This window comes from Rhinichthys klamathensis, unplaced genomic scaffold (assembly GCF_029890125.1).
Source record: "Rhinichthys klamathensis goyatoka isolate OS25496 unplaced genomic scaffold, OSU_Roscu_1.1 h1tg000069l_1, whole genome shotgun sequence".
Lineage (NCBI taxonomy): Eukaryota > Metazoa > Chordata > Actinopteri > Cypriniformes > Leuciscidae > Rhinichthys > Rhinichthys klamathensis.
The window spans coordinates 2169272-2188240 of NW_026606612.1; the positions used below are offsets into that span (position 1 = coordinate 2169272).

Below are 18969 nucleotides of genomic sequence, written 5' to 3' on the forward strand. Positions count from 1 at the left end.
GAATAAAATGACCCAAATTAGTTCCTGTCCACCCCATACGACTATATATATATATATATATTCAATCATTTGCTAAATAAAAAGCACACCTTAGGGAAGACTGAAATTGAAAAACATTTTTTTAAACCTTTAAAATGCCAAAATATATTACAAAATAGAGGCAAGAACATCCATTTTCAGGATGATTTCTTAAAATACATTTGCATAAATGCAATTTTGGACAATGTTAATGCATTTAGATAAAAAAAAATATCTTAAGAAATACTACAGTCAGCATATGAGGAAATTACACTCTTTTGTATATATTAAAAAATGTATTTGAAAATTAGAGCCGCACGATTCTGGATAAATTGAGATCACGATTCTAAACAAACAACTAAACAAAATAATGTAATTTACTAGAGGTTCTGACAAAATGTTAACTGCTGCAGTGCAGTCTATTTAAAATGTTTACTTCACCTGAATTCGGCTATAAAAAAGAACTCGGTTTGAATGAATGATTTAGTGACTCACTTATAAATTCTTCACTTGTTTCATTACTGGATGAATTAGCGTTTTTGAACAAATCTCTTGAATGAACGATTCAATGACAAATACATTTTAACAGTCTCTTGTCGCCACCTGGCGTAAAGATGTAATCGATGTAATCGTTATTTGAAGCGGCAAGTTACTTTCAAAATCACTTATGTATACATCAGTGACTACGTTTACATGCAGCCAAATTTCGGGTTATGGTCGGGTTAAGGTCACTATTCGGGTTTCTGAAACATTAGGGATAACCCGTTTACATGCGTGAGCAGAGAGAGTTATTCCAGTATACATGGAATTGCAATATCCTGATGTAAACGCGACGCGCGGTTAGCGTCTGGACGTACGGACAACCTTAAGACGCAATATGGGTCATTTCCGATTCTTCTTCCTGTATCCAAACTAAAGACAACAACAACAGCAGCACGCGGATAATGAATAGTTCGGGGCAGATAGCGATCGCCTTTGTTTGCGCTTTGGTGCTGGTACTGACCTCGCTCCAAAAGTACGCTGTGCTGCGTCTCGCCATGTTTACTTCCGATATACTGCACGCGGGTTTTTGTATGCGCCGAGAAGTTTCTCTACTCAAAAGACCAAGATTCCTTGCGAATAGAACATGCGCAGAACACACATCACTATGGGGATATGCCGATGCGCGTTTTTACATGACCAAAAATTCGGGTTAGAAAAGGGGTACCCCAGGTATAATATCCCGGTTTTTAAAATCCGGGATATGAGCATATTCGGGTTTTTGCCGGTGTTTACATGGCCGTTCGCGACCGGGTTATTGCTAATATCCCGGTTTTGAACGGGTTATTGGCTGCATGTAAACGTAGTCAGTGTTATCTGAACTATTAACTTTTTTGCCAGTACTTCTGGGATAATAATAATATTTGGAACAAAGAAATAACAATACTGTGTGTTTGAAAAGACTTTGAAATTGTTTCATATAGATATACCGTAAAACTTCAAATAATAGCCGAGTCCCAAATAGACGCCTGTCTCTTTTACACGCCTGGTGTGGCTGCAGGTTTGGGTAAATAAAGGCCGGTCTCAAATAGAGGCCGGGTCTGTTTTTTAGTTTCGGGTTGTATTTAATCCTCTAAAACCGCTAGATCGCCCGCTTTTTGGCGGCCGCCAAAGCACATTTTTGTCCCTCCAAAGCCTTTTTTTGATCGATGAGTGATGTAGAATAGAATGACTGCTGCGCTTGACAGGGCGCGTTACGAGCAGAGAGAGAGAGAGAGAGAGAGAGAGCGCCCCGACCGCGCGCGCGCACTCTCCCGTCTTCAAACAACGAGCGCTGTCTTGCTCTCTCTCCCTCGCGCATATTAAAGCTGCTGTCCGTAGCTTTTTTTGGGTTAAAAATTATCCAAAATACATATTTGATAAAATACATAACCAGCCAGTGTTCAAAACTATCTGCTTGCCTTAGCTCGATGCAAAACGGTAAGCTTGTAATAATGTTTTTAATTTTAGTGGTACTGGTGGATTTCCGCGGGAGATTCGAGCATGTCATTGCGTCATTACGTCACATCTGTACACATAAAGAAGGAGTCTCGGCTAGTATAAGCTATATTGCGTGTGAGGATGTTGGAGGTAGAGATTTATAGCCTTTTCTCACAGCACTTGATATAATTTGATGGCGGATCCAGAAAGGTTCAAACGACGATCATCATCAGTGACAACTAGAGACTCACCCGCTGTAAAATGCAAAAGACTTCGTTCAGACTTCGGAGTGGCTACAGAAAAAAAAAGACTGCAACCGGACCCATGCGAAAACAAGGATAATATCGGAAGGACATTACATGATGTAGTCACGCAATGCTTGCTGACGTTGTTAACATTAACAAGTAGAGAACATAGTATAGCTACTTTGCACGGTTTTGCGTGAAATTATAACTTATAAGCAATTGTTAGATTTAATCAGCGCGATTTACTGCAATGTCAGAACCAGAACAAAAGTGAATGTTTCTTACTAGTTCAGATGACATTTCCCGGTGAAAATTCTTATGTTGGTCATACTTCCAAAAAGAATAATCTGTGATTCTGAATGACAATATCCACACCGGCACGGTGACTGACAGCCTCACAGTCTCCTCAAACACTGTGTTCATCCGCGCTGTGCCGTGTCGAGGGTGTTGAACTACAACCCACGTAAAGTTGATAATTCCGCGAATGACTGCAATTGCAGATTTCGAACAGAGATGGCGACAAAGAGGAAAAATGCCGGACTGCAGCTTTAATCAAAATCAATTGACGCGATAGTAAAAGGTCGGAAGACCGCAGTTTCACGTAGAGCATTTGGAGATTTTTTAGAGATTAGAGACAGGCCTATACACTCAATGAACGACATCTCAACACTAAATTATAAAGGTCTGTCTCATATAGACGCCTGTCTCCGGTGCAGTTCGACGATTTGGGTAAATAAAAGCCCGGGCTACTATTTGAAGTTTTACGGTACTACATGATAACTCTCTGGGTCAGCAGCAGCACCAACTCAAATTTGAATGTTCCGGTGTGATTTTTTCAAAGATTCAATCGACTCGGGCGAATCGTTGTCATTTACTGTAGGAACGAGGTCGCGTGGGTTTTTGAATCTCGATCTCGATCTTTTAACAATTAATCGTGCAGCTCTACTGAAAATATATGTTTGCCGTATGGGTGACCAAAGGTATTCTTTGTTTTAAGTCTTTAATAGATTTAAAATATTTACACATTATGGAACCTCATAATGGGTTCCAAATAATAATAAAAATGACATGACATGAATCCCAGTTAAATGGGAATAACCCAGCCAAGACTAACAGCACAGTAAGCCATAAAGTGCATGCAAACATTGTGATTTGGTGTTGAACTTCCTGTAAAATGTTTTCTTCCACTTATTTATGTTTACTCTGTGAATAAATTAGATGTCTGGCTTGCATTTATCTTTTTTTTTTTTTCTCAGATTTGGTGCTCTGCAGCAAATTATACATAATTTTTCTGCACTCTCTTTTGGTAACAAACAGTTCTTTACCTTTTGAATTATGAGCATTCTGTGGTACAAGCTGTTACAGTTGAATTCTAAAATGGTTAAGAACACATTTTAAACGCACATTATGTCCTTTGCAGAAAAAGTTCTGGTATGTTTAACAAAATATGGCTGTATGATAATAAACATGACGAGGAACAACCAAGAACAGAAGGTTTTTTGGCATTTGAGAGAGAGGTTACAGTACACTGTACAAAGAGTGCCTGTCAAAAGAAACACTCCGAAGGCATGTGACACATCCTGCCCTGTCACAGATTTGAACCAGTGACCTGCAGAACATCAGAGTCATTGCTAAAATATGTATGAGAACAAATAATGAAAAAATGATGGCAATTAAATCAAATAGTCGTGATCACGTTTTCTTGATGTAATTCTTATGAAATGACATGCTGCACAGAGAAATGGCACCAGCTGGTCTGCCTGCTTCAATAATGAGGTAAGCAAAGATAAAGGAGCTGGGGGGTGGGGGTTCTCAAAAATTTATAGAATTTTAATAATGGAACTCATCTCTGGAAAACATTCAGCATCATGCTATGTTTTTTTAAACGAAGCTAATGTTCCTTTTAACTCTTTGCCCAGCCATTCACTGCAGTGCTCTTTTTTTAGACTTTTATGGCACTTAGCGAATGACAGTGAAATTAAGCTTACGTAAAAACATTATGTGACAAGTGAAAACATACAAGTGCTTAGCTGAAGGAACCCATTAAGAACTGTTATGCATGTTGATGTTAGTCTTCAGTAATCCACAGGAAACAGGGACTCACGTTGATTTACTCTTCAGGAAGTTCTCAGAAATCTTAAATGGAAAAGGAAACCGTTTTTCAAAAAAGTTAGTTTGCACTTATAGTATGTAATACTCACGAGTCATCTTCACACCCACACGCTTGTCACTTTTATAATTATGCATAATGTGAAACGATTCAGTGTTGTAAAATTTGTAGGAATTTGCCTTTTTTTTATTAACAGCGACCTCTACTGGCCATCTTTTTTTGGGAGGAAGTGAATGCAGCAATAAATCAGTTGATGGGAAATGTTGATGGGCAATGATAGTTCAAGATCATACAGTACAGAGCTATAAAATGTATGGGGATAGCAAAGCTATTTCATTTTTATTTCTCTTACTTTTGATTGCAGATTTGGTTTCCTGGTAAATCGGAGCACAGCATGTCACATTGTTGAAATCCCTTCTAGATACAAGGAATGAGTTTCAAAATGTCTTGGAATGTCCTTTTTGTTGCTTAAATGTCATCAGTACTTGAGCAGCATGTACTCCACAATGTTTGTAAAACTTTATAATCATGTTCTCTGGCATGATTTGATAATGTTCCAAAGAGTTTTGTATGCTTCAATTGAAGCAAGAACATCTAACCCTTTGTACAAAGGAGTCACACATTTGTTTATTTGAGCAGCGACCTAGGCTATGTTCAGACTACCAGAAAAAATCTAATTTTTTGAATATTCAGATCTTATCCAGATGGGTTTTTGAAAGTCTGGACAGCAAAAAAAAAAAAAAAAAAAAAAAAAAAAAAAAAAACGAAATCAAATTTTTTTTTTTTTCAGATTTCACATGGTTTGAAATCCGATTCCAATCAGATTTTTACTGAAACATCTCAGTCTGGATGCTCTTGTTGTTCGAATCAGATTTCAAATTTTCCTTTGCATCACTCTTAAGGCGTCACACAACGACAAAGTCAAAACTGGTGACGGAAATGCCAGAAGTATTCATATGTTCATATACTTATATACCAGTCTCCAGGTTATGCACCGTGACGTGACAGGATGCTTATTTGGAGAGAAAGATGATGCACTTTCAGTTTTCCTACATCCATTTTGAAAGCCTCGTCACATGTGGGTAACGCATACGTTATGCAAATCAACCCATGCAGATAGGTTGCTTCTGGGCACACAACTCTTATTTGATCACTTGCAATTAATAGTGTGGACAGTCTGCCTGAAAAGATCTGATTTGAGAAACAATCTGATTTGCCTGCAGTCTGAACATAGCCTTTGCCTAGAGATGGTTTGGAATCTTAAATATTACTTCTTATCATTTATTTTTATTTTTTATTATTCTCTGGAGTAAAGCAAGAGTCTCAAATTGATTTTAATATAATCTCATTTCTGTGCAGGAAATACATTATTAAAGACTTGTGATTTTTTTTTATGGGCATAGTCGTTTGAACAAAACAATTTCATTATTCTTAGGATTCATCAAATATGAGATCAACTGCATGCTCTTTTCAGATTTATTATGCTTTATAGTTGACACTGAAAGACGTCGTCACATCAGCATTACAAAGAAACCCAAAGCTTTTATCAACAACACAAAAAAAGAATTGAGTTGTAGTCCATTAATTATGTTTTTTTTTTTTTTTTTTTTTACTATTGGTTCTCTTAGAGATGACTGAAAATCTCATGGTTGAAATAAGAAAAGCATGAATAGCACACAGTATTCAACTACCCTCTGAAATACTGAAAACATCTGCACAAAATCCATTTCAATTACAAATTGTGCCTCACATTTAATGGTATGTACCTCTAAATCAATTTCGAATCATTTAAAAGTGAATTCCAAGTAATCTGCGAATCACGGTGAATCATTATGTCAAAAGGAATCAGTATCATGGTTTCAACAGTCTCTTGAGTACATCACAGTTAAATATATTCTCCATTCACACTTAATGGACAACCGGTCAAAGTAATTGTAACAATCACTCATTGAAAATACGTTGCTGGTCATCAGAGTGTTTGAAACTGTTTGACTGTTTCGCAAAGGCCACATGGACAACACAGTATACAGACACCCAGCAGCTATGAGTCTTTTCATTCTGGTCCAGTGCAGATACGTTTTTTTTTTTTTTCATAATATGAGACCCTGGACCACAAAACCAGTCACATGGGTAAAATTTTTTTAAATTGAGATTTATACATCATCTGAAAGCTTTCCATTGATGTATGGTTTGTTAGGATAGGACAATTGTTGGCCGAGATACAACTATTTGGAAATCTGGCATCTGAGGGTGCAAAAAAATCGAAACATTGAGAAAATCGTCTTTAAAGTTGTCCATTTATGTTTGCGATTATGCTGCATTCACTCACAAACATACAATGTTTTATATATTCACGGTAGGACATTTACAAAATATCTTCATGGAACATGATCTTTACTTAATATCCTAATGATTTTTGGCATGAAAGAAAAATCGATCATTTCGACCCATACAATGTATTGTTGGCTATTGCCACAAATATACCCGTGCAACTTGTGACTGGTTTTGTGATCCAGGGTCACATATTTCCATTCAGTGTACTTTTCCCACTTTTAAAGTAATATTTTTAAATTAGCCTATCCATGTGGAAATGCATTAATCTCCTTTAACACACAATATAATTTTTCCTCAGATTTGCTTCTCAACAGTGTCGAAGCCATGATAGATTTAACAAAGAGCTGGCAGTGGGTCAGAGCTCTGAGAAAACAGAGAGTAAGCTCTGTCTTTGTTTAGATGTCTGTTTCCTTCAGGCCGTAGCACTCTGTGAGGTCGTAGATCTGGTAGCCGCTCTGATCGGCGCAGTCATTATAAATCCCCATTGAGACGGTGTCGATCTCTGTCCGGGCCAGAGGAGACGTGCTACTCTTCCCCGTACCATTCTTGATCTTATTGGAAATGTTGTTCATTTTCTCCTTCAGCTGGAAGGAGGACTTCTGTAAAGGGGGGAAGAAGCTCCAGCCCTTCAGACTAAGAGGCCGGCTTTTGCTCTGGCAGGAATATAAAGAGTTACCGCACTGCTCGTGAAAGGGTAATCCAGAGCAGTAGTCTCTGTGCGGGTCCCTCCGGGGTCCCCGCATGGCCGTTCTCCAACGCTGATCGTAGAACCGGCGCAGGACGCGGCGCCGCCGCTGGCACTGGCAGCGCAGAAGACGGGTGAAGGCGCGCTGGAATTCCTTGCTCGAGCAAGGGTAAATTACGGGGTTAATGCAACTGTTGAAGTAGCCCAGCCAGAAGATTACTTTGAACACCATCTCAGAAGGCTTCAGAGCTGGGAAGAAAGATCCTGAGGACGCAAATAAAGAGAGAGAGAGAGAGAGAGGTAGAGAAATATTTAGTTGTCGGCTCAAGAGAGATTATGTACATGGGAAATAATGCCGTGCCTCAAGTAACTTTAGCCTGAAGCTACCATTCTCCTCCCACGCGCTGAAAAGTTCAAATCTGCAAGTTCACCGTTTAAAACCATGTGTGCCTAATTATACCCAGCAGACAGATTATATACTTTGTTTTTTTCCTCCAGCTCACTGAAGAAATATAATGCACATGGGATATTTTCTAACAGTCTTTTTGAAACTAGTTCTATTTTTTTTTTTCTGTCTGAAGAGTGGGAGCAATGCCAATATGTCATTCCCAAATTCTCCTCCAAACCAAACAAGCACCATTAACATTGATAGACTGGCCACACAAGCCCATTAGTCATCACAATCAGCATGAACTGCCGCTTGCAAACCTATTTTTCTGCAGTAATCTCTGAGCAAAATATATTAAACGAAACAAATGCAAGGCGAGACTTGATTTTATCTATTGGGAATTGATTGGAACGTGAAAAGTTGGTGGACCAAATGTAGGTCTGATAAAGCATTGCCTAAATAGCTTTTCGCCTATTGGTTAATGTTACCCAACGTGACGTCAGTGGAAATATAAAATAGTTTCAGGGGAGGCAAGTTGTTGCATTTTGATCAAAGATTATGAATACAAATAGTTTGCTTTGGAGTAACATGCACCAGTGAATCAATAAGTTCACAATAAGACCAGAATCATGCATTAAATTGATGGTTTATCCCAAAATTAACTTGCTTTTAAAAACTAAAGGCACTTTATTGGCATTGATATTTCCAGGAAGAACCTTTCAAATCCATAGAACCTTTCCAATGCACAAAATGTTCTTTATAGTGGAAAATGGCTCTTTAGAATATTAAAATGTTATTAAGAAAATAATGGTTATTTTAAGAACGGTTCAGTGAAAGGTTCTTTGGAAACCCAAGATGGAACCTTTCTTTCTTAAGACTTTTCCTCAAAACTTTTTGTCCATACAACGTAAATCATATCAGTCTAACACACCATTGGCCCCTCATTAACTTTCATTGTATGGCCGATAAAAATCCAAATATTTTCTACTGATTTGGAGAGTAAATGATGACATTTTTGGGTGAACTATCCCTAGCAAATAGGCTCAATTGGATTTCATACTGACTTTAAATACCAAACCATTCTTTTAGTTGCAGCAGGCATGCACGAACTGAAGATATAGAGCATATTTGGTCTAGATGGATCTCTGTCTACATTGTGTCTGTCTTCACATTCTCTCCTCCCACACATACACATCTAAACTTCCTCCGACAGACACCACATATGTTGCCAATACCTCCTCCTTGCCTTGCTTTTCCCCCACGAGGAGTGAGAGGAGGCTAGCTTTGCAGTATCTCACATAAACAGTGTTGTCATCGCCCATGCCATGCATTTCAGTGTCACGAGAGGTCAGAGTCCCTTCCTGTCAGTGGATATGTGTAAAAATAGCACCAGGGGGAATAGATAGTATGGACGGACTGGGAATTAGTGCAGTCTTGTTGAAACAGTTTTTGATGAACAAAGAGATATGCTGCTCTCCCTCTTGCGTAAAGGTCGTAATTTGGACTGTGAGATGAAAGCTTTCCCTGGAAAGCTCCTTTTTGGTAATTGTAGTGATTTTGAGATACACCAGGCAGGATGTTTGGTGGCTACTGAGAGAAAACTCCCTGTTGTTTTTTTTTTTGTTTTTTTTCAAAGCATCGTGTACAATGTAGCAGCCCCTATTCCCACTGCAGAAAAAGTGGATCTTCTGACTCTTTTAGTTCTGATTTTAAGGGAATAACATCTGAGGAATTCTGCTAAAAGGATTTAGAAAAGCAAGCCAAACTAAAGTAGACACTTACTGGTAGCTGAAAGCATAATCAGTAAGCCAAACGATGTGTATACATTTCTGAATTATGGATGCGGATGCTAATTATAAGTTAAGGAAATGGGTATAGTTGGCACTTTGTTAGCAAATTGACCTTATTAATAAAATATCCAAATTGACATTCATGTTCTTTACACTCTTAAAAATAAAGGATTCAAAAGGGGGTAGTGATGCCATAGAAGAACCTCCAAGGAACCTTTCAGTGAACATTTCCAAAAAGAACCATATTTTCCTTAGTGTGAAGAACATTTTTAATAATGATGAGGCAGTCAGAGGGGCAATTCATTTAAAGCTGTAAGCTGAGAGGGTTGAATGTGTTCTTGTGGTCTTGAATTTGCTTTCTAGCATTGCATTTGCCTGGCACGAGCCACTTGAGCTATAGTGTTTTGGCAGGAAGCCACACGTTAAAGCTGTCTCATCTTATACTGATCACCTGAAGAAATATTTTCACGGCCTATGGCTATTGGCTACATGTGTAAGTTCCTGTCAAGCTGCATTCTGTGTCAATTTGAATTAAATGTATTAGAAGCTGACATGACAGCTTGGTTCAAAAAGGTAAAGGATCATTTTAACAGGCAGGCAACGTTTTTCACAGCTATGGATATGACTTACCTACTATTTTTCTGCTAGGTTTATAATCAGAGACACTATTAAAACATTTATTAAAACTCACAAAGCACAATCACAGTAGTCTTATATGAGATGGTATTAGTGAAACTTAAGTCATTGTGAAATTTATAATGTTGCATAACCTTACATTGCCAGAAAATTTATTGCAAATATATCACATAACACACATACACAAGTAACCTGAAAAAAGGCCCGTTCTCTGGACTTTGGATTATTCACGTAAACATACTCTCAAATTACTATAATGACAATGTTTACAATTATTACATATTGAAATCAATAGACCTTGCAGTTAACTGTCAAGGTATGTACATGCCATTTCATTTCATGAAAGTAGCTTGTAGTTTTCTTTAGGACAGCAGCAAATCTCCTAAAGAAATGGTCTAAAGAGATGGGATTTAGGAAACTTCATGGCCAAATAATACAGATTAAAATCATAGTGAAATGAAATTCGTAGTGTTGCATAATCTTACATTGCCAATTCATTGTAAATACTGTATATCATAAATATTCAATATACTCTCTCAACACACACACACACACAAATACATTAATGTGTTGCATTTCTTGGATTAATCACTTACACACTCTTAAATTACTATAACGTCATAAAATGTTTTAAATTGAAATCAGTAAACCTGGCAATGCATTTATCAGTCACATAATATTTACCTATGTAATTTAAAAAATATATTCTTTTTAGGAGTGCAGAAACATCTGGTTCTGTTTGTCACCAGAAGTAAGACTCACTTTCCAGCACAAACATATGCCATATGCAAAATATTCCCCTGATCCATCACAACAATAACAGTGTGGACATGCTGTTGCTAAAAATATAACCATCATTAAGAGGGTGGACCTGTCATTTTAAAACCTTGCGCCACAAAAATGACAATTATATAAGTGGAGCAGAGGGGTGTTTATTAACAGGCTGATTGTACTTATCCCGCTCATTGCACAGCTACTCACAAAAATAGACGAACATTAAACACTGATTTGGGTTGAAATTTTTTCCTAATCTTATGTATATTACCTTAAAACTTCCAACAAGAAAAAAAAAATTGTCCATTACCATGTACAAAACAATTGGTCCAGGAAAAATATGAACAATATCACAGCAATGTTAATACTGAAGTGGTCTGAGGTCATTTTCACCAACTAAGATGCAAGATGGCGTCAGTTTTGTTTGTATGAAACAAGACAGAATAAGTCTGCAGAGAGAGAGACGTGAAAGTTGCGCCGGTTACAGTTACCCGGATGAGTGGACGGATATACCGTGCATGGGATTTTAGGAAATATCAGGCTGCTGAATGACCAATCAGAATTTTGAAATTACATTTTTAATAACCATAATATATAATACCATAAGTAGAATATTCCAAATGCATTGACACTGAAACGTCATTCAACCATTCATTTGTAACGCAGCGACTCACAGTTCGTGCTTCTCCAGTGTACGTGTGGATCTAAGCCATGTCATATCCCTCCTCTGTCCTGGTGGCTGGCTGCTTCTGAGGCTTTGGAAAACGAAAGCACCCTCTTTAGCTCAACTTGTTAATAGCCGTGATTAAGGCAGTGGAGCGTTGGGCAAAAAGAGGTTAGGGACCTGAGTGAAAGTGCCTCCTTCCTTTTCTCAGGCTGAATAAAGTCAGGCCCCTCTTCCCAAACCATCTTGATCCCAGAATTTCACCAGTACCACATGTATATCTTTCCAGAAGATGTTATCAACCACTGCTGCCCTATTTTTCCCCACAGTGACTGCGAGTGGAATACCAGCAGGGACTGTCAAAACCCACACTTTTGGAATACCCTGGAGATGGATGGGATGGTTGGTTTGGGGGGAAACCAATAAATTGTGGGGAATGTACAATGCCAGCCATGTTTTTTATTTTTTTTATTCTTTTTAATGTAGCCTAAATTTTAATTATCTCAGTAAATTATCAATAATAGTCAACATCATAATCATTACTATTTGTTTGCTTGTTTAGATACTGTACCCATTTCATGCCTGTCAGCAATACCAAAATTCCTTTAATGTAATGGAATACTGTTTTTCCCCCTTTACTAGCACATTTTTGGGCCTCTGTGACATATTCTTGGGTAATGGTTACGTGACTGGAACACTGAATTTAATGTCTTTCCTTCAGTCTCCCATGGGTGGTTTTTGAGCGGAATATCCCAAACATCTTTTTTTTTTCTATGCAGGATTCAGGTATAGTTATTAACCCTGGGATGCAAAACTTAATAACTTAAGCATTGCACAACTTTTTGTTTTTCATGGGGTTTGGTGAAAATTTTGACATGATTGTGTGTTTTATAGAAAAACGTTTGAAACTTTTGGATGTACTGCTTTTTGTGAGCCCTTGATTATTGTGTTGGGTTAATATTGTACAATCATGGGTAATATAACTAAATGGGCCACAGCTCATTTTTGGCTGCTTGAGAACATGAAAACCCGAATAGAGGCGTGAGGGAATATTATGAGATAAGATCTGTACTGTCACAAATGAACTGTTATTGACTGATTGCATGCATGATTCAAGAGAAAACAAAGCACATTTTTATGAACTTTTCATACCATTGCTTTATAAAAAGGAGTTTATAAACTTTATAAAGGAAGATTGTGCATTAATCTCTCAAGCCTCAGTCTTTGCTTTGTTTTGACAATGTCAGCATGTGCACTGTTGTTATGTGCAATCTATCTATCTATCTATCTATCTATCTATCTATCTATCTATCTATCTATCTATCTATCTATCTATCTATCTATCTATCTATCTATCTATCTATCTATCTATCTATCTATCTATCTATCTATCTATCTATCTATCCAATCCACATCCAACATGCTCCATTACGTAGCCTATACTTGAATCCAACAGAACATAATGTTCTCCAAAACAAAGATCGTTGCACATTGAAAAGAGAGCACATCAAGTTTAGCAAATCAAAACAATCTCCCCTCCGGTTGAGCAGCTATCAAATGCTGACCAAAACTCCACGCCATGTGCAAACAGGCTACCATCTAATTTAATCGTATTAACTGTGAATGTAATAGAAAAAGTGATGCGTGGAACTGCTTTCGTCAGTAAGAAAAGCGCAAGTAATTAACATTCAGATAACAGCTCTTGTCTTGTGTGCTATCAGGATACGCATTTCGCACATTTTTGTTTCCCTGGCCACGGAGTAGATAAAACATGAACACGCAGTATCGAAATAGACGTGTATTTCACATGCATTTCAAGGCATAAAACATTGGCTACTTTAAATTACTATAAAATTATCAACAAACATACCATTTTATGTAATTTGTTTACGTAGCCTTTGGCAGATGCAGAAAATTATTTGCCTAAGTGCATTTTTTTTTTTTTACATTTCAAATTGACAAAAGAAATAAAACAGACAACGAAAGATATAAACAATAAACAGTGGATTATCTAATAAATTTTCTTCTGGAACCAATCTTGTTTCCTAATTAATTGTCTCATAGGAAAAACATAGCCTAACAAAAAAAAAAGTATATTTAGAAAATACATTTCTCAGCAAGATCGAATGTTCCTGCAAGAATTAAATATTTTAAAACTCCTAGCTAACTGTCCAGTGAAACAATCAAAAATACTGTTGCAATGTTATTTTATACAGTAGGATCTTATTTGATTATTAAAGGATTTTTGTTTAATTCCATTATTATTCGTGGCAAATTTTTATATAAATTTGTACACAAATAATGATGATGTAGGCTAATAACATCCATTTACACTGTCACAATAATTTCTGGCATTTCTACTCGTTGCAAAGACATGTAATTTACTTTGGTTTTACTTTTAAACAAATTGTAAAGCAAGACGTTTTAAAAATTTGCTCTGTAAATAAAAAAACAAAGTATGAAAAACAAATAATAACTCGTATAGCCTACATACCCAAAGGCAAGACGAAGAAAAACGGTAGCCAACAGAGAATGAACATGCCCACGACGATGGCGAGGGTTTTAGCAGCTTTCTTCTCCCTGGAGAACTTCATGAGTCTCACGGACAATGAACTTCTGAACGGGTGATTTTTTGTTTTCGAGTTCGAATCCTCCGGAATGCTCCTGCAATGTATCCTCAGCACCACCTCCATTGATTTATCTCTTTCCCGTTTCACACCCGCTTCCAAACTTTTTGTAGTCCTGCGGGCCACGATGTATACTCTAGTGTACATGACTAAAATCACCATGAGTGGTAGGTAGAAGGAGAATAAGGAGGAGAACAGAGCATAGCCCGGTTCCTCCGTGATGCTGCAGATGCTTTCATCAGAAGGTGGAGGTTCTTTCCATCCCAAAAGCGGTCCGATAGAAATCACCATTGAAGAAACCCAGACCACCACGAGGATGACACCTGCTTTCCGTTCAGTCATGATAGTGGGGTATTTCAGACAGTATTTCACCCCGATGTACCTGTCTATGGATATAATGCACAAACTTAAAATAGACGCCGTGCAACAGAGCACATCCACCGCTGCCCAGATGTTGCAGAAAACCCGACCGAACACCCAGCATCCAAATACCTCCAGAGACGCAGAGAACGGCAGGACAATGATACTCAGCAGAAGGTCCGCTATGGCCAGGTTCACAATGAAGAAGTTGGTGACCGTCTGCAAATGTTTGTTGCAAAGGACCGAGAGAATAACCAAAATGTTCCCCACGATCGCCAGCAAAATGAAGATGGCAAGAAAGATTCCCACACCGATGACTTGAGAGTCGACGGCGATTCCCTCACAGGAGGTGTTGCTGATGTTGGAGAGAAAGTCCGAGGGGAATTCATCCTTGCTCTCGTTCAGCAGTTTAGAAAATGTCATTTTAAAACTCCATAAAGACGACTTTTACTGGCTTGGTCCGATGGTGTTGGCTGGTCGGTTCATGGTGAGTTTCATCATCGTCATCATCATCACTGTTGGAAGTTGTCTTCAGATTGTTCAACTGGATCCGTTACTTTGTGAGCCTATTTATAAAATGTTGCATGCTAAACATCTCGTTACACCTACACTTTCATGTGATGGCATAACCTGAAATATCATGTGAACTATCTAAAACAATTGTTTGAGGTAGAATAAACTAACAAGCAACTTACAAGCTCTTAAGCCAGTAAAACCATAGTGCCGATGCACTGCAGGTGTTATGGAGAGGCAACTTCTGGTGGCATCCTCAGCGACCACTCCAAACTGCATTACAGTGGCTCAGTGTGGACCCCAGTGCTCCAGTCCAGGTCTCCTCCTCCTCCAGCTCTGAGAACTTGGTGACGCGTCGCACATTTGCTTCATTTCTTCATATGACCACTAGAGGGTTCTGTATTATTGTGGCACGCAGAAGGACTGCCTGCATTTTGCTATATGACTTTGGATCAGTAGAATATCATTCAGCAACAGTAATGGGGGGTAAACAGTCATGTCAAATCAGATTTATTTGTATAGCTTTTTTTTTTTTTTTTTACAATATATATGGTTTTAATTAAGTAGGTTTACTGAAATTCATCACTATATCCGAAAAAAATCCCTAAATTAAATTATTGAAAGACTGTTTCAATGGTAAGCATGCTCTTTCAGTTGCAAGAAATTACTATTTTACATTCCTTGAAGTCCAATAAAAAATGACTGATATACAGGCAGCAGTCAGTAAAGTGTCCCTCGCTGTCTCCTGATATTCATACTAAAAACACATTGAAAACAAAACTAAAGCAATATTTCAGATTTGTGTGTAAAACCCCTGTGTACAACATGTCGCTTTTCCATTTGAATTTCTGGCGAATCTTTCTGTGAAATCCTTTTGTGAAAAGGTAAATACCACAGGTTTTGTGCGTGTGGTAGAAAATGTTGGTAACGCTTTAGATTACAGCCCGGAAAGTACTGCGTAATTAAAGCAATTTTACAGCATAACCTTCGGTAATTATAGTGTACCTATAACGCACTTACAATATAAGTATAAGGGAACAATATTTTAAGTTTGGGGAATAAAGGGGTAACAACCAGGAGAATTAAACAATTATTTATACTTGAAATTAAAGAACTAAATGGTGCTTATTCTACTATTATGATATAACAATCTTACATGTGGGAGCAATTTAGCAAGAACATACACTGCATTCCTTTTTGAAATAACGGTGAACCAGTACATACTGTAAAATTACAGGCTTTTTAAAAATTACAGGGTACATATCTATGCATTTATAAAGTAATCTTTTTAACAAAAGTGCACTGAAAACGAAAACTATTGCAACTTTTGCTTAAATATTGGGGAAAGATACAATTGTTTCATGTAGTGGTGCTTGTTACCCTCTTGTTCCATGTAGTTACAGGGTAAGTGTGACATTGCGGGCTGTAAATTAAAGTGGTGCTTGTTACCCTCTTGTTCCATGTAGTTACAGGGTAAGTGTAACATTGCGGGCTGTAAATTAAAGTGGTGCTTGTTATACCCTCTTGTTTCATGTAGTTACAGGGTAAGTACAATAAAAATGCATACACAGTTTTATATCACTGACTCGGAAACCTTTATTTATTATACAAGCACCACTTACCCTGTAACTACATCAAACAAGATATATTTCCCAGTATTTAAAAAAATTGCAATAGTCTTAGCTTTTCTTGCCTTGAAACATGTTAGCCCAAACTGAAACATCTGCACTTTTGCTATCAAAAATTAAATAAAGAATTGTATAAATGCCTATATACTGTATGTACCCTGTCATTTTTAAAAAGCCTATACAGTATGTATTGGTACACAATTATTACAAAAAGGTACGCCGTGTATGTTCTTGCTAAATTGATCACAAATGTAAGATTGTTATATCATAATAGTAGAATAAGTACCCCTTAGTTCTATAATACTTACAGTATAAATATTTTTTTAATTCTCCTGGTTGTTACCCCTTTATTCCCCAAACTTTACATATTGTTCCCTTATACTTACATGCAAGTACTTTATAGGTACACTATAATTACAGAAAGTTACACTGTAAATTCCTCTTAATTACACAGTACTTTCCGGGCTGTAATCTAAAGCATTACCAAAAAAAAATTTCTTGTCATGACAGCTTTTTGAGTAAAAACAAACCTCTGAAAGCACTATGCATTCCCAATGACTCTGAAGAGCCACAGGGTCCCTTGATGAGAAGTTGGGAGGAAGTGATTATACCCAAAGAAACTCTGTAAAATGGTACTGGGATACACATTAAAGGTGCAGTAAGAGATTTCCGAGCATCATTGTTGAACACTGTTGATATTTGAAATCAACAAATACACCCTCTGTTTTCAGGCCTTCCCGCACCGCTGGAAAGCTTTTCTAATATTAGCACGGGTCCTAAGCTCTTGCCTGATCATAACCCTTATTGTTCCAGAAATATTCCTCTGACCTTTTCTCTTTTGTAAAGTTTCTCAAACAGTCTTTCTTCAAATCTCCCTCTTGCTCACTTTCTCTCCTCCCCCATTATGAGCACACCCTGCATGTTATGTGGCAGAAGGATGAACCCAATTGCAGACAGCAAATAATACAAACAGGGGTTTATTGACGACAAAAACAGAAAACAAAACCCTCGATGGGGCAAAACAAGACAGGATACACTAGACTAAGACTCAGACTCAGACAATAAACTAACAACTAAGACAGGAACAAATATTTCTCTTAAACAAGACTTCCAACAAATTACTCACAGCTAGATGCACACAACGTATGTCACTTACATCAAACAATGAACCGACACAGGACAGCAAACACAAGGGGATTATAAAGGGAACACTAATGACGAGGACAGGTGAAACTGACTAGACAATAATCACAAGATGAGGATAACAAGGGGGCGGGGTAACGTAACGAGACACCACAAGCACATGGCCAAACAATTGGCCATGCGCTTGTACACAAAACATGGTTCTGTCATGATCCTGCCACAAGACTAGGAATAATCAATAACATGATGGCAGAACCATGACACTGCAACTGATTGGCTACAAGTTTGCTGTGTTGCTCCAACGCATTCTCATCCCAAAGCGTAATATATTGACTCTTTTGCCAAAGCGTCTATATCCAACGCATATGGCACCCTTTAGCGTCAATATAACACGCTTCGGTTTTGGGTAGGTTTAGGTCTGGGGTAGTTTTAGGGTTAGACCACTAGGAGGCGCCATATATCTGCGTCTCATATGACGCTAAAGGGTGCCATGTGCGTGGGATATAGACGCTTTGGCAAAAGAGTCAGTATATTACGCCTTGGGATGAGAACGGGCTCGTTGCTCGGTCTGATCCATTTTCATTAATCGCTTACTGCACCTTTAAGAACATGCAATACACCACAGTTGACTGCCAATCACAGTCAGTGTTTGAATATTGTATGATGCCTTTCAGGTAATCATCACTGATGGCATGATATTAAAACCTGAAAATTACATTCTACATAGATGTTTTGAGATTTAGTCGCATGATCATTTGACATGTGGACATTACATATTGCAACATCAAACTTGATTGTCATCTCAAGATTTGTAACTTAACTGAATATAAGCAGACATTCTGTTGTAGGAATGAATCTGTTGTCTGCAGTGTTGTATGCAGCTCTTCCAAGCTCCTTTCCTAATCCTGAGCAAAGAAGCTTAGTTCCAGCTGGGAAGAGGAAACAGAGGCTACAATTCACACATGATCACCAAATCTGAATAGCTAAAATTGGATAGACACGGCATGGCTTGCAAAATCCTGCCTGCGAAAGGCAGATGGAATGGTCAGAATCTGGCACATCATAAATCCACACATCCTTCCTGCCTTGTGTCAA

The 18969-nt window shown here is 37.8% G+C and overlaps 1 protein-coding gene across 1 annotated transcript; it reads right to left on the reverse strand.

The window, feature by feature from the left end:
* Nucleotides 1-7007: 7007 nt before the first annotated feature.
* On the reverse strand, nucleotides 7008-15450 carry adra1d (adrenoceptor alpha 1D). Its single transcript, XM_056250511.1, has 2 exons — nucleotides 14098-15450; nucleotides 7008-7615 (listed from the first exon to the last, which is right to left on the reverse strand). Exons 1-2 carry the CDS (start codon nucleotides 15011-15013, stop codon nucleotides 7062-7064), a joined length of 1470 nt encoding a protein of 489 aa, XP_056106486.1. The 5' UTR covers nucleotides 15014-15450; the 3' UTR covers nucleotides 7008-7061.
* Nucleotides 15451-18969: the final 3519 nt, after the last annotated feature.

Coding starts and splice junctions, on each gene's coding strand:
- adra1d (XM_056250511.1), bottom strand. CDS start 15,013: ATGACATTTTCTAAACTGCTGAACGAGAGCAAGGATGAATTCCCCTCG. Junction 7,616..14,097: donor TTTCTTCGTCTTGCCTTTGG/GTATGTAGGCTA, acceptor TTGCGTCCTCAG/GATCTTTCTTCCCAGCTCTG.